The sequence below is a fragment of the Eurosta solidaginis genome, chromosome 5 (assembly GCF_040869045.1).
Source record: "Eurosta solidaginis isolate ZX-2024a chromosome 5, ASM4086904v1, whole genome shotgun sequence".
NCBI classification, from domain to species: domain Eukaryota; kingdom Metazoa; phylum Arthropoda; class Insecta; order Diptera; family Tephritidae; genus Eurosta; species Eurosta solidaginis.
Window position 1 is genome coordinate 52592135 of NC_090323.1, and position 15345 is coordinate 52607479.

Below are 15345 nucleotides of genomic sequence, written 5' to 3' on the forward strand. Positions count from 1 at the left end.
TATCTCGAGACCCTAGTCACCAATAGGTATGAAAACTACCCTGTACTAAAGCACCCATCAACAGATTTCATTTGATATCCATATTGTATAAACACATTCTACGGGTGCCCGGTCCACGTTTTGGCCTATATCTCGAGACCCTAGTCACCCAGGGGTACGAAAAATACCCAGTATCAAAGTACTCATAAAGAGCTTCCATTTGACACTCATACTCTACAAACATATCCCAGGATTACCCAGGTCCACGTTTTGATCTCAAGACCCTAGCCAGAACGGGATAAAAAGGATCCCGTGTCCTTTCCCTGGTTCTGAGCTACCTCTCCACCAATTTTCAGCCAAATCGGTTCATCCGTTCTTGAGTTATGCGTAGTGTAACTAACACCACTTTCTTTTATATACATATTTGAATTTTTTCTAAAAAAAAATCATAACTCAAGAATGGCTAAACCGATTTGGGATTTCAAAATCAACTTACCATTATCTCTCCTTCCTGTATCTTTCCTAAAAATTTCATGGCAATCTTTCTATCCGTTCTCGAGTTATGGAGTGACAATCGAAATGTTCACTTCTTTTTATATATATATTAGGGCGGGTCGATTTAAAAATCGTTCATTGCTCTGTGAAAATCGTATTCTAGGGATCAAAATAAGAAACTTTGCCGAAGGAACCATACCTCTAAAATGAATTCTGATGTCCCCGCCCCCTTTGGGTCGAACTTTTGGGTAGGGGCAATTTCAATTCTACCTGCTGTGTCTTGAGGTGGCTTAAAAAAACAACACAAGCAATTTTACGATCTGCAATTGTGTCACAGTGATACCTTCATTTTTTAAAACGGTTGAATAAAAAACCCACACAACTATATTTACGACATGCAAATGCACCACAGTGATGCCTTGGTTTTAAAAGGGGGTTATAAAAACGCTAATTTCTAATAATTTTTTTATTTCTTTTCTATTACTAAGTTAAATTCATTTTTTCATTTACATATGTTCTGACTAAATAAATTTCTAAAGGGAAAAATAAACTCCAAAAAGAAAAGCCATAGGCATTTCAAAGTGGGCTTTTTCAAAATCTGCCCCTACGACCCAAAGGGGGGGACATCGGAATTCGTTTTAGAGGTATGGTTCCTTCGGCAAAGTTTCTTATTTTGATCCCTAGAATATGATTTTCACAGAGCAATAGGCGATTTTGCCTCCCCACAAATCAACACGGCCTAATATATATATAAAAAATAATCTTCTCCTGCGCGCCGTTAACTAAATTTATTCTAATTTTTCATTTTACAGACGATGTCGAACGTTTAAAACCACAAAAACGTGGCTTCTTTCAATCATTTTTATGCTGCTGGCGACGTAATCGCACGAAAACCAATCAGAATGGCACATCAATTGATGGTTCTACAACACCGCCACCGTTACCGGACCAACAAAGGTACCTACTACCTCAGGTTAGGCACTCGGATATGCATAAAAAATGTATGGTCATCGATTTAGATGAGACATTAGTGCACAGTAGCTTTAAGGTAAGTGAAAATGCAAATCAGTATAAATGCATTAGAGCAGTGGTTTTCAAATTGTGGATCGCGAACATTTAGGTTAGGTTAGGTTGAAGTGGCTGCCTCCGCAGTCCAAGCGGAGACTCACGTAGGCCGTTGTGGCCCGTTGTGCTACCACGCGGGGAGCCCCTATTCCCCTTACTTCCGAAGAATGTTTAAACCCCAGTGAGGCTAAACCAGCGCGTTTGCCTGATGAAACACAAGATGTCGTTTTTTGTGTGCAGATTCAAGTCCGCAACACCCCCAAAGGAGTGTCTGTGGAGGAATCGGTACCTGGTTTCTGACAGTGCGGGACTGTGGCACAGATAGTGCTCTACGCTTTATATCTCTCCCTCGTCCCTAGAGCTGCTGTCATTTGTTTGTAGGCCCACATAGGCACCATGAGTGCCCATATGGGCGCAGTATATTCCATATAGATCAGTGGGAGAAGGAGTAATATGGTTTCAAGAGCTTTGGTGGGAGTGGAGGGAAGGGCACTGCTAGTAAGCATTGCCGCCATCCTCTGTACTTTCGTTACTTTGCTCTTGTTAGATTCGATATCGAGTGCCGTCCACCATACGGTGACGGCGTAGAAGAGTATTGGTCTCACCACTGCCGTGTAGATCCAATGGACGATGCGGGGCTGGAGACCCCACCTTTTGCCTATTGTCGACTTACAAGCGTAGAGAGCCGTTGAGGCTTTCCGGGATCGTTCATCCACATTTGGTGGCTCGCGGCGATTTTTATCGAGGGTCGCGAAAGTTAGCTGATACTGCATTGTATAGGGTGGTCATACATATAGAGAAGGTCCTGGATCACCAGGAATATGCCCTAGGTATTTTTCTGGACATTGAATGGGCTTTCATCAATGTATCGAAACGAGCAATCATCGACAGTCTCTACACGATTGAAATACATCCTTAACAATGCTCCTTGTTACGTTGCAGAATGATCACGTCGAAATGGGGTCTATGCCAGGCCACATAATCTCTAAACCGAGGAACGCCGCAGGGTGGGATATGAACAACAATGTTGTGAACGCTGGTCATCAACCAATTGATTAGGCGGTTCTATGGTGGACCAGTCAAACTTACGGCATATGCAGATGGTGTTTCAGTCATCATTAGCAGCAGAAGCCTAACAACAATCAGCTCTCTGGGATGTACATGCCTGGGCATCTGGAGTATTATTTTCTAGAAAATATAAGGTCCCTAATTGGAATAAGCCTTAGCTTGGACGGGTAACCCTACAAGAAGACTACAGCACAAAATATCAAGAATTATAGTAGATAGTTAGTTGTAGTGGAAACTCTATGTGGAAGAGAGAGCGAGGAAAGCCTCTGTGGCACTGTATACATGTAAGAGGATGAACGTGGGGCCTATCGCCTAAACTCTCTCATTGGGTATTTACGGCAATTTTCAAGCTCATACTTTACTATGAGGACCTAGTTTGGTGGACAGCAACACAAAAAAGTGCGTATACCAAAAAAATTGAGGCGGTATGCAGATTGTAAATGATTAGCATAACGAGAGCCCTGATAACTACCTCGATAGCAGAATTACATGTCATTCTGCACACCCCATCTGCAGACGTAATAACTTAAAACATAGCACTAGCAACAGCAACAAGGATTAAGGTCGCGGGGCGGTTTGAGTGCAGGCCGTATAGCGCCATTAAATATGTATAAGACGAACGGACTACATGGTCCCGCACCTGAGCTTCGAAAGAGATCTTGGAGCAACAATAGATCCGTGGGGTTGGCGCAAGCGTGCAGAAATGTCAGAACATACTAAACAGGTATATACCGATGGTTCCAAATTAAGAGAAGGGGTCGGGTCTGCTGTCTTCTGTGCCGCTCCAGAAATACGGCTGCCAGATTACTCAAGGCAATAAACTCACACAGTACTTAATCAAGAAGTGTCCTGAACTGCAAAAAAGAACTGGAAAGACTTCGCTCAGGCCGGATCACACACCTATACTAAGTTCCTGCTCATAAAGCGATTGAAGGTAACGAAAACGCCGATGCAGCACTCGATAAATCGATAGTAGATGTCCCAATCAATTTGGGAGAAATCAAAAGGAGATAAGAGTTGCATATGATCCATCAGACAAGAAAGGTGTGGACTGTTGCGCGGCGCTGCAAAATTTCTGGGATCGTGTGCAAGTCCTACGATGTTAAGCTCACACAGTTGCTCATATCGTCAAAGAGAGAAGACTGAAGGCTCACGATGGGCAATTAACTGTCCACTACCTTCTGGCTTCACATACTTACCAGTTAGGCCTCGTACAGCAGATATAGGAAGTGCGAACTGCAGGAAGAATCGATTGAACACTTTCTGTGTTTTGTGTCCTGCGCTCGTGAGGTCAAGTCTCCAGCTAAAAAGGGCGGCAGAGTTGTCAGATTTCGAGGCAGCAATTAAGCTAGGTCCTGGAAAACGTCTGGTATTTGCCAATAGTATGGAGTTTTTCCATTACATAAGTTCCAGTACCTAATTGGGATTTTTGCGTTTGATTTTCAAACAAATTCTGGTAACGATATGAACACATTCAGTCTATGTGAGGTGTTTATTGGCCGGCCAGTTCTACCCAACCTAACCTACTCTAATGCACATGACTAAGTTGCTAATTCTTTTTTAAAACTCTCCTTCTAGCCGATTCCGAATGCTGATTTTATTGTACCAGTGGAAATTGATGGCACGATACATCAAGTTTACGTACTCAAACGGCCCTACGTCGATGAGTTCCTGCGAAAAATGGGCGAATTGTATGAATGTGTTTTATTTACAGCATCACTAGCCAAATATGCAGATCCCGTTGCCGATCTGTTAGACAAGTTAGTATATTTTTATAATAAATTTAATAAATCATAAATTTTTACATAACATTCTTGTCCTATTTTGCGCAGATGGGATGTGTTTCGTGCAAGACTGTTTAGGGAATCGTGCGTTTATTACAGAGGAAATTATATTAAAGATTTAAATCGTCTTGGACGCGATTTACAAAAAATTGTAATTGTCGATAATTCACCAGCGAGTTATATATTTCATCCAGATAATGCGGTAAGTGGTTAGATTAATTAGGTTGTTTATTTTAACGGAGACCCACGTAGGCCATTGTGGCCCGTCGTGATACCACGATGGAGCCCTTTTTTCTCTTCTGTAGAATGTGGTTCATGCACCCATAAAGTTTACCCAGTGTGTTTGCCTAATGTAGCAGAATTTCATATATATATGCGGATTCTAGCTCCGCACTGTACCCAAAGAAGTATCTGTGGAGACATCCGTACCTGATCTTCGACAGCGCGGAACAATGGCAAAGATAATGCTCTGCGCTTTCTATATATTCCTCGTGCCTGCAGCTGCGGCAGAAGTCATTTGTTTCATATGAGCTCCATGGGTGCTCTGTTAGAATACCCACTAATGGACTAATAGAAAGGCGGTTCAGAAGTATGACCGATTGCTATCTCTGTTCGTCCACCTTAGGCTAGATTTGCCTATACACCCTACATGTTGCTTTCATGGCCCACCTAGCGTTAGCTTGTTCCGTGAACTAAGATCGCGACCAGTGCTTGCAAGTACTCAGAGGAGCATTCACCCAGCCAGCAGAGGTAATTATTTGCAAGCTGGTGCCTTCCTTTGAGGGCTCATCACCGGCGCAATTACCCAAGATGTAACTGTGGTCTGGACCCATATTATACTCAGGTTGCACTTATCAGCTAGCTTGTTTAGAGTTTCTCTGCACTTTAACGGCAATAGTGACGCTGTATCACTACATTGCAGGGATGTTATGGCAGCTTGGCTGTCGGAAAAAATGGGAGCAGAGTTAGTCATCGCACCCGCCTCAACGCGGCTAAAACCAAGGTACAAAAAACACAAGGAAAGCTAGACGTCGAAAAGCTTCAATCACAACAGACTGCCAATGATTTCGCAACTCGACTCTCACACCTGCTCTCTGAGAGCACAACTCATCCTGAAGGAATACAGGAGCAGTGGAGCATATCTCCAAAGTACTTCGTACTGCTGCCGAGGAAAAAATTGGTTACCGGCGGCCACGAAAAAACAAGTGGTATGATGAAGAATGCCGCGTTGCAACTGAAAGAAAAGACGCTGCCTACAGGGCTACGTTAAAAGCGATCGCGACAAGAGGAGTGTGTGAACGCTATCGTGAGTTGAAAAGGGAAGCGAGACGCCTTTTCAGGAAGAAAAAAGCAGAAGCAGAAAGGCGTGAGTGCGAGGAGCTTGAGCTGCTAGCCACCAGGAATAACGCCCGAAAATTCTACCAAAAAATACGGCGACAGACGGAAGGTTTTAAGACCGGGGCAAACTCCTGTAGGAATGAAAACGGCGACCTTGTAACTGATGTCCAGAGAGTGCTTAGATTATGGAGGGAATACTTCTCTGCTCTCCTAAATGGAGGCAGCAATTCACCGCGCAGATATGAAGAACCCGATCCCGCAATCGATGATGATGGAGTATATGTCCCCCGCCCGATTATGACGAAGTTAGAATAGCAATAACCAGATTGAAAAACAACAAGGCCGTGGGCGCTGATGGATTCCCTGCGGAGCTATTCAAGTTCGGCGGCGAGGAGTTGGTAAGGCGCATGCAGCAGCTTCTTAGCAAAATATGGGCGGACGAAAGCATGCCCGACGGTTGGAATCTAAGTGTTCTTTGCCCAGTCCACAAGAAGGGGGATACTGCAAAATGCACCAACTATCGTGGAATCAGCCTTCTTAATATCGCATATAAGGTCCTTTCAAGTGTATTGTGCGAAAGATTGAAGCCCACCGTGAACCGGCTGATTGGACCTTATCAGTGCGGCTTCAGACCTGGTAAATCTACCATCGACCAGATTTTCACAATGCGCCAAATCTTGGAAAAAACCCGTGAAAAGAGAATCGACACACATCACCTCTTCGTCGACTTTAAAGCCGCCTTCGACAGCACGAAAAGGAGCTGCCTATATGCCGCTATGTCTGAATTTGGTTTCCCCGCAAAACTTATACGGCTGTGCAAAATGACTTTGAGCAACACCATCAGCTCAATCAGAATTGGGAAGGACCTCTCCGAGCCGTTCGAAACTAAACGAGGTTTCAGACAGGGTAACCCCCTATCGTGCGATTTCTTTAATTTGATGCTGGAGAAAATTATACTAGCTGCAGAACTTAACCGCACTGGAACAATATACTATAAAAGCGTGCAATTACTGGCATATGCTGATGACATTGATATCATCGGCCTAAACACCCGCGCTGTTAGTTCTGCTTACTCCAAACTGGAAAAAGAAGCGGTAAAGATGGGTTTGATGGTGAATGAGAACAAAACGAAGTACCTGCTGTCATCGAGCAAAGAGTCAGCGCATATGCGCCTTGGCAACCACGCTACTGTTGGCAGCCATAATTTCGAAATAGTAAATGACTTCGTTTATTTGGGAACCAGCATCAACACTAGCAACAACATCAGCACTGAAATCCAGCGAAGAATTATTCTTGCCAATAAATGCTACCTTGGACTAGGCAGGCAATTGAAAAGTAAATTCCTCTCTCGGCGAACGAAAATCATACTCTACAAGTCACTTATCGTACCCGTCCTACTATATGGGGCAGAAGCATGGACCATGACAACAGCAGATGAAGCGGCTTTGGGAGTGTTCGAGAGAAAAGTTCTTCGAAAGATTTATGGACCTCTACGCGTTGGCGAGTACCGAAGAAGATTTAATGATGAGCTGTACGAGCTATACGCAGACATCAACATAGTCCAGCGAATTAAAACGCAGCGGCTGCGCTGGCTAGGCCATGTTATGCGAATGAAAGATGATGCTCCGGCCAAGAAAGTGTTTCTATTGGAACCCGCCTATGGAAGCAGAGGTAGAGGGCGGCCCCCACTCCGTTGGAAGGACCAGGTGGAAAACGATCTAAACTCCTTTGGTGTGACCAATTGGCGCCGGTTGGCGGAGCGAAGGAGCGATTGGCGCGCCTTGTTGGACGGCCATAACCGTTTAGACGGTTAAGCGCCAATTAAGTAAGTAAGTGTTAGTCATCGGCAGGTTAATTAGATAGAGAGCAGCTTCCCAGATAACAAAAAGCTCAGCTTGAAAAACACTGCAGTGGTCTGGTAAGCGTTGGCTCTTATTTATATTGAGCTTCCTTGGGAATACTCCACTGCCAACCGTGTTGTTCAGCTTAGAGCCGTCCGTCAAGACGGAGATTTCTGGACTTCCCGGTTCCATGCAATTTGCGCACTCGTTTCTCTCTGGGATCTTTGCGGAAAATTTGTTGTCCAAGCAAGGGGACGGTATTGTGTGATCTAGCTTTAAGAATGTATTAATTTAAACTTGGCTTTATATTTTTCCTTCTTTTTCTTTCTCATAGGTTCCTGTAAAGTCATGGTTCGATGACACAAATGATTCAGAATTGCTTGAACTGATACCATTGTTTGAGAAACTGAGTAAAGTCGACTCTGTATATAGCGTTCTGTGCAACTCCAATAATCCGCTGAATAATGTGGCGAAAATGTAAGTATTTTAATAAAAATTATATTTCTTAAACCTGGTGTCAAAAGAAATAGTGGCTACTAAGAAGAAAATGTCTGGGATGGCAGGGCTCATCATCTATGAGGTGGAGGGCGGCGTGGTCTAGAATGTTCAAAAAGTTAGGATAGTTGTTAACAGAAAGTACCGGATATATATCCGGCAAAGGTTCATCAACATTGATAACACTCCCCAAACCCTCCAGGAAGCGTCTTTATCGATACAACAACAACAATCTAAAGCGAAAAGCTTTACTTCCCAAAAAATTACTTGTCGAAGGTCAACTGCTAGTATAAGAACAATTCAGCTTCATCATTTTGCTATTTCTTCACTATTTAAGTTTCCAAAAAAAAGTGTATGGTGGCTCGCGGTATTCCTGTTGGTTATCGATATAGGTATAGAGCGTTAAGCACGTAGGAAACTGCAGGCCTCGAAAGCAGGGACCGCTTGCTTCCCAAGGAATCCGTTTATATGTACCGGAGTATCGCGGGATTTTCAACCCTCCAAAAAGCAGGAGCCCAAGAATGAAATAAATGCATACATTTTTTGTGGCTACGGTGAGCTAGTCACGACCAACCACCCAGGTATCGCGTCTATTCTGAATATATGCAGATACTGGCAAGAATAAAGGAAAGCCATCAACTAATCGAAAACATATACAGATACCTCTACCCTGCAGAGTAGACCTTAAAGATCGTGACTGGACAAATATTCCATAAAACGTATAACAACGTCAGCGTTAGATGACAGAAGCTTTTAGTTTATCGCCGGCTTTCACCAAAAGGCAATTAAGCTATCGCACACGCTCAAACAAATCAACCATAAGAAACCTCCCAAAGGATTTGAACAATCTACCTTATCCTTTCTCCAGCTACCTGCGCACCACGCAGCTTTTGTAGTACAAACGGGTAGCAATAGATGTCGTTGATTCTTTTCCGGATATAGATCCGGTACGTTCCGGCAATAAGCACAGGGAACGATTTTATACGAAGAAACTGAATCTTTTAGGCCATAACGCTTCCACCCCTAGTGCAGCGAGGAGCTTGTAGACAAATTAGAATTTAACCTGTTCCAACATCCAGGACGAAGTTGGGCCGGGGTGACTCTTGCCTCACTGGGCGCAATCTAGCGAAAGTGTTTACCGATTGTGGGTGGATTAGGCTTAAGGCCTCCTTATGCATACCTTTATCAAATATATCTCATCATAGTGCTTACGGACATGTTCCTTATCCCTCTTGGAGGCGGGGCTAGATCAAGCAGTTATTTGCTGGAATGTCCTGGTATGTGTATTCTGTATCTTTTCCCAAACTGCTGCCGTCAAGCGACTTGAGAATCTTGTTCGAGATACAATTTAGTAGCCATGTGCCTTGAATGTAAGATTGTTATCGAATGTTACCCCTAAAATCTTTTAGTGACTGACAGTCGGTAGCGTTATTCCATCGGCTTAAACGTCCAATATTTGTGTCATCTGTTTCTTTCACGTCGCAAATAGAGTGGCCATGGATTTGATTGGCGTCAGTACCAGCTCGAGCGAGTTGACGAAACCATAAAGACTGGGGAAATAGGTATTTATTTTAGAAATTAATTCGTCTATTGAAAGGTTAGGTCATATTGCCATTATCGTGCAGTCGTCGACATAGGAAATGAATCTAACTCCTTTTGGCGGGGAAGGCAGCTCTGATATGTAGGAGTAAACAGAAGTGGGGTAGGACACCACTCTGTGGCAACCCCCTTGATTAATAGTCCTAGTTTTTGAAGCTTCGTACCTGAATTGAATCCATGCTTGCCGACCATTCAGATAATTTGCGGTTCATATTTTTAGACAATGGAGAAGGGGTGAACCTTTTATGTCTTGGAATAGTGTGCCGTGTTTGACTGTAGCTTTTGAGAGGTCAGGTGCCACGAGCATCGTGCTATGTTGTGGTTTTGGCAGGTGTAGTCCATAATTTATCTGGGTGCTTATAGCGTTTAGCGCGGTGGTAGTGCTTTGCATTTGTGGAAGTAAAGTGATGGAGCAGGACAGTTTACAACGTCTTCGCTACTGGCGAAAGGGGTGATATCGGTCGATATGGCTCACCTTCGTTAACTGGTTTTCCAGTCTTTCGTATTGGAATTATCCCTGCCATTTTTAATTGTTCTGGAATGACAAAGTACTTCAACGACAAGTTGAAAACATGGGTCAGGTAGCTTTGGCCTCATCGCCAATGTGTTTGAGCATTGACATGGCAATACCATCTGGGCCTATCGACTTGGGCTGCTTGGCTTTTTTAATACCTTCTTTAACCTCTGTGGAGGTGATGGTAATAGGCGAGATGTCGTGTTACACACGTATATTTTCATGACATCATGAACATGGTGGTCCTATCCCCCCAAAACTAAAAAAAAACATGACACAAATGGGAATAGTTAGGTTAGGGTTAGGTTAGGTTCAACTGGCTGCCGTCCGCATCGGAGCGGCACACTTAAGCCTTTATAGGCCCATTGTGAAACCACACGGATCTGTTCCTACTCTCCTAATCAAACCACTTCGTTGAGTTTGTGAAGCTAACCAAGCGTCGTGTATTGACCTCAGCTATATAAGTCAGATCTACCAGAAACATCTTGCCCATGAAACGTTTCCTTTTTGTACCGAGCGCTGGACATTGGCAAAGTAGATGCCTAACAGTTTCAGGTTCTTCTTCGTTGCCGCAGCTTTTACAGTAATCATTAAATGGAGTGCCAATCCTTTCCGCATGCGGTCCAATACAGATGTGACCAGTGAGAAGACCCACAACTAAGGAAAGATCTCTCTTACGGAGGGTGAGAAGGTCACGCGATCTCTTCTGATTCCGGCCATGTGAGTTTTGCCGTGTGGCATCCATAATGATGCTTCCACCTAGCTCCCGCTTCCATCAATAGAGCCTCCTTCGTCTTGAGCTTGCAGGTGGAGAGCGGCATGCCCAACCTCTTCCAGGATGGCGAAAGTGGAAGGGAGGTACCCTTTCCAAGCTCATCCGTCATCTCATTACCTGTTATGCCCCCATGCCCCCGGAACTCATACCAGATGCAGAGTGAACTGTTCAGCCATCACGGTAAGTGATCTGCGACAGCCTACTACAGTTTCAAGGGCTTTCAGCGCTGCTTGACTGTCTGAAAAAATATAAATGTGCCTCTGAGAGACTACCTTCTGCCTTAGGCAGTCCACAGCGTCTTGTGTGGCTACAAGCTTGGCTTGAAATATGCTGCAGTGATCCAAAAGGCGAAACGATCTTTGTATGTCCAATCGTTCCGAATAAACACCCCCTCCGACCCTGTTTTCCAGTTTAGATCCATCTGTGTAGATCTGAATGCTGTCCGTGGGCCAATCAGGGCCATTCCCCCACTATTCCCTCTCAGGGAATAATATCTCGTATCCCTTGTTAAAGTTGGTGTGTGGTTTGCAGAAATCTGCCCTTTCTGGTAAGCAGAATCTGTCTAAAATCTCAGTATGGTTGCAGTGAGACCATGTGGTCAGTTTCCTCAGCCTAATAGCTGCACATGCTGCATATTTAATGCCTATTATATCTATGGGTAGTAGGTTCAGTATTACATTCATAACCTCCGTTGGAGTTATGCGGATGGCTCCGCTTATGCACAATAGTGGGAACAGTTACTTGGTCTTAATCACCTCGGGGGTAAATCCCTCCAAGTATTTATTCTCATATTTTTATTTTTCCCTTTTCGGAACCATGTATGATAGATATTTGTACGAATCGGCTCGTAAGTGTAATATATTTCGGGGTTATGTTATACACCCGTTGTGCTGCTATCCGTAAAGCCATTTAATTTTCTAGATGTCAAAACTAAGTAAATAATTATTGTTTATCTTTTCCTCACAGCAACAACACGAATCAACAACAAATGTCCACACCGCAAGCGCATATGCAACATAATAATCAGCAGCAACAGCAACAACAATCAATACATCCACATAATCAACAGCAGACAATGCAACAAACGATTACAGCAACAACGGTTATAACACAAGCAACAACAATATCAGTACCAACATTACTAACGACACAGCATCCGCATCAGCTGCAACAACAACAACAAACAAACCAGCAGCAACAGCAACAAAAGCAACAACAGCTGGATGGTAGTCCGCCTAATCCGCCCGATTTAAATAATAAAACGTAACATCAGTGGGAACTAATGTTTATAAATATTTAATTTTTTGGCGTTTTTTGCTTTTAAATAATTAAGCGTACATAAAACAAAACAAAATACAAACCTTAATGCATACACACACACAGACAGGTAGATATGTATATATACTACATACAAAAATTAAAAAAAATAAAAATAATTAATATATCGATATATATATTTACATATATATAAATGAAGCAAAACAAAGATATTCTATAATACAAAAAAAAAAAAAACAAAAAAAAAAAAACATAGAAAAAAATGAACACGCTACCTATCCCCCCGCGAAATACTTTCCTAAGTAATAAATGCTGCAATTTTTTTATTAAATGGAAACAAAAGAAAAAGAGAAATAGGATTAATACTACTTATAGAAAAACATAAAAGCAGAAAAAAAATAAATAAGATGTAACAAGTATGAAATTGATATGCATTAGAAGGTGGAGCGAAATAAAATGGAAATGTTTTTATTGGCTTGTAGCTGAAGTTTGTAAAATCTTATACAGATAATGATTTTTTATTTTTATTTTTATTTAAGTTTATTTTGAGAGAAAACAGATTTTCTAAAAGACACGCTGAGCTTTTCGATTACTGCAGATGTAGTAGAGTAATGTATTATTTTCACACAAGTAAAATTTTTTTCGCTTTGATCTTTTCTTTTTTAGCTTATCGCATTTGTATAAGCCTCAATTGCGAAATATGACAGTTATCTGGCTAGCAATTTATGTGATTATTGTTACTAAGCAATTTTCTTTACGCCAACAATTAAAAAAAATTTCGAAATGTTACTTAGTATACAGATTCTCTAGATGTTCGTATACCGCAGGAACCATGTGGGGTGTACACGATTCTGCTGAGCCATATCTTGAAGAGATCAGCAACAGTTTAGTATTACCTCAGAATAAAAAGGAGTACGCGCAAAGAGATTTGATAGCAGCCCGGCTGCCGCTGAAAATAAATATTTCATTGCCGATATTGTGTGTCGCTTTCCTAATTGTGTCATTCATCCTGGCTGATACTTCTATCTGGAAGACAATACAGTGATTGGGTAGTCTGAATGAGAGCTGGAGGTTTAAGTACCTTGAATATACTCCACCTCCAACTCTGCCGTTTAGCTAAGAATCGATTCCGTTTAATCATCCCTACTGGGAATGTCTATATAATCATATAGTTGCTTTCCGCAACTATTGTAAGTAGTAGCGCAGTCATGGTTCAATTCAGGCATGCTTAACGAACGAAACGATATCATTTCGTTACGATAATCAACGCTAATAAACGGAACGAAGTGACTTCGTTTCGTTTATTAGCGTTGATTATCGTAACGAAATGATATCGTTTCGTTCGTTAAGCATGCCTGGTTCAATTATATGGTTGGCTCATCTGTAAAGCAACAAAATATGTCTGTTCAAATTCTCAAAGTCTGTGTATTGTTGTTGGTGCGAATTACATGGAATGGAAACATAAAACTTAGCAGTTTTTGTATGTGTAAGAAAATGTTGCCAATGTGTTGGTTTCATTTTGAGTTTGCCATCTCCTTTTGACAATCCCTTCGGGGCCATGCAAAGAAATAAATAAAATCAGCTGATGAGATGAGCCAACCATATAATTGAACCATGTAGCACAGTGATGCGTATCTACTAGGAAGAAAACTGTATTTGTATAGTATGCTTGAGTGTCCTATAGTTTTATTGTTACATGTGGACAAATCTCTTTAGCGCAGGGCTGGTGCTTCCGTTGCTCGATAACCGGCTAGATTCATTGGTAGGATGTCAAGAATGACCTAGCGTTGTTCGTAAAGCACCACTTATGCTGATTATACTAGATCTGTGGACTTTACCCAACGAAATGTTACTAAGAAGCTTTTATATAGCTAAGCAAAACTAAGGCTACGCAAAAACGCAGTCGTTATACCAGCTTGTGAATTTTTGTGGTATACAATAGTAATTTTCCTAAACGAGATCAAGTAAATTGGTTAGTGCTCAATTAAAACCGAAAAAATGTCCATAGTTAGGTATACGGTTATCCGGACATTTAGAAAATTACTCTGTTGCTTTTGTTTTTATATTCACTCAAACACTCTCTAAAGGCTTAGGAAGTTTTAAAGATATAAGAGTCATTTGCCGAATTGAATCGCGTACGTTCCGATACTAGCATCTTCCGCCTCAAGCCCGACTATCTGATTGTTTTTTTTCGACCCTCTGAAACTTAGAGGCTATGAATTTCAATCGCCTCTTACGACAGGCATGCCTACCTCGAGAATATTGTAAGACCCTTTACTAACTATGTTACTCATTATGACTTTCATACAGAAGTTTTTCGTCTTGTGAATATGAGATTGATATTCACCGGCATTGACTAGACATAGAAACTGATTATAGTCAGTAAAAGGTAATGAAACTAGTCTATGCTAGCCAATAACAGATAAAAAAAAAAAAACAATAGAAAACCGATAAGTATCGATTAGAATCAAATAAGGGAAACAAACTTGCTTGAAATTTTCAAAAACTCTGATAATTTGATAAGCAAAGAAAAATGTTTGTCAAACCATTAAAAACCAAAATTTTCTGCTAACTAAATCCTTGGGCAATCGATAATTCTGAACATAAAAAAATATCAAATATAATTATCAGAGATGATAAATATGTATCCGCATTTAAAAAATAGATAAATATGGGCATTAATTATCGATACAAGCCAACAAATCGTTCGGGAACTTTTGCTCTGTCTTACCATAAAAGGTGGTGACGTACATGCAATGTAGGGAATGAGTTTTATGAATGCATTGTGGAGTGAAATTTGAGAAGACTAGATTAATAACAACTGATATTAGCGTATAAATTGTTTACGTAACTCACGATCAAGTTATGAAAAACAAATTGTTTTTTCGCTCCACCCTAATGTATGTCCAAATTAATTTATATCAATAACACTTAGTTAAGTATGTAAAAAAACACAGCTTAATAATAATTTTAAATGTATGTAAAAAATACATACATAGTATGTATACCTACATGCATTCACATAGCAACCACAAACTAACAGAAGACGCTGATCAAACACCAATGAGTAAAAAAATGGCAGTAAAAATTAAATTTAAATTTTATTAGTTAGTT

At 41.5% G+C, this 15345-nt stretch overlaps 1 protein-coding gene across 8 annotated transcripts in view; it reads left to right on the forward strand.

Annotated features, from left to right (window-relative positions):
• Positions 1–13481, forward strand: part of hzg (herzog) — a 235572-nt gene extending 222091 nt beyond the window's left edge. For all 8 annotated transcript variants that reach the window (XM_067787073.1, XM_067787070.1, XM_067787071.1 and 5 more), the window contains 5 exons: positions 1287–1522; positions 4186–4367; positions 4440–4593; positions 7905–8047; positions 11920–13481. In XM_067787073.1, coding sequence (XP_067643174.1) covers positions 1287–1522; positions 4186–4367; positions 4440–4593; positions 7905–8047; positions 11920–12220 — 1016 coding nt within the window. In that variant the 3' untranslated portion in view covers positions 12221–13481. The remainder of the gene's footprint in view (positions 1–1286; positions 1523–4185; positions 4368–4439; positions 4594–7904; positions 8048–11919) is intronic.
• The last annotated feature ends 1864 nt before the right edge of the window (positions 13482–15345 follow it).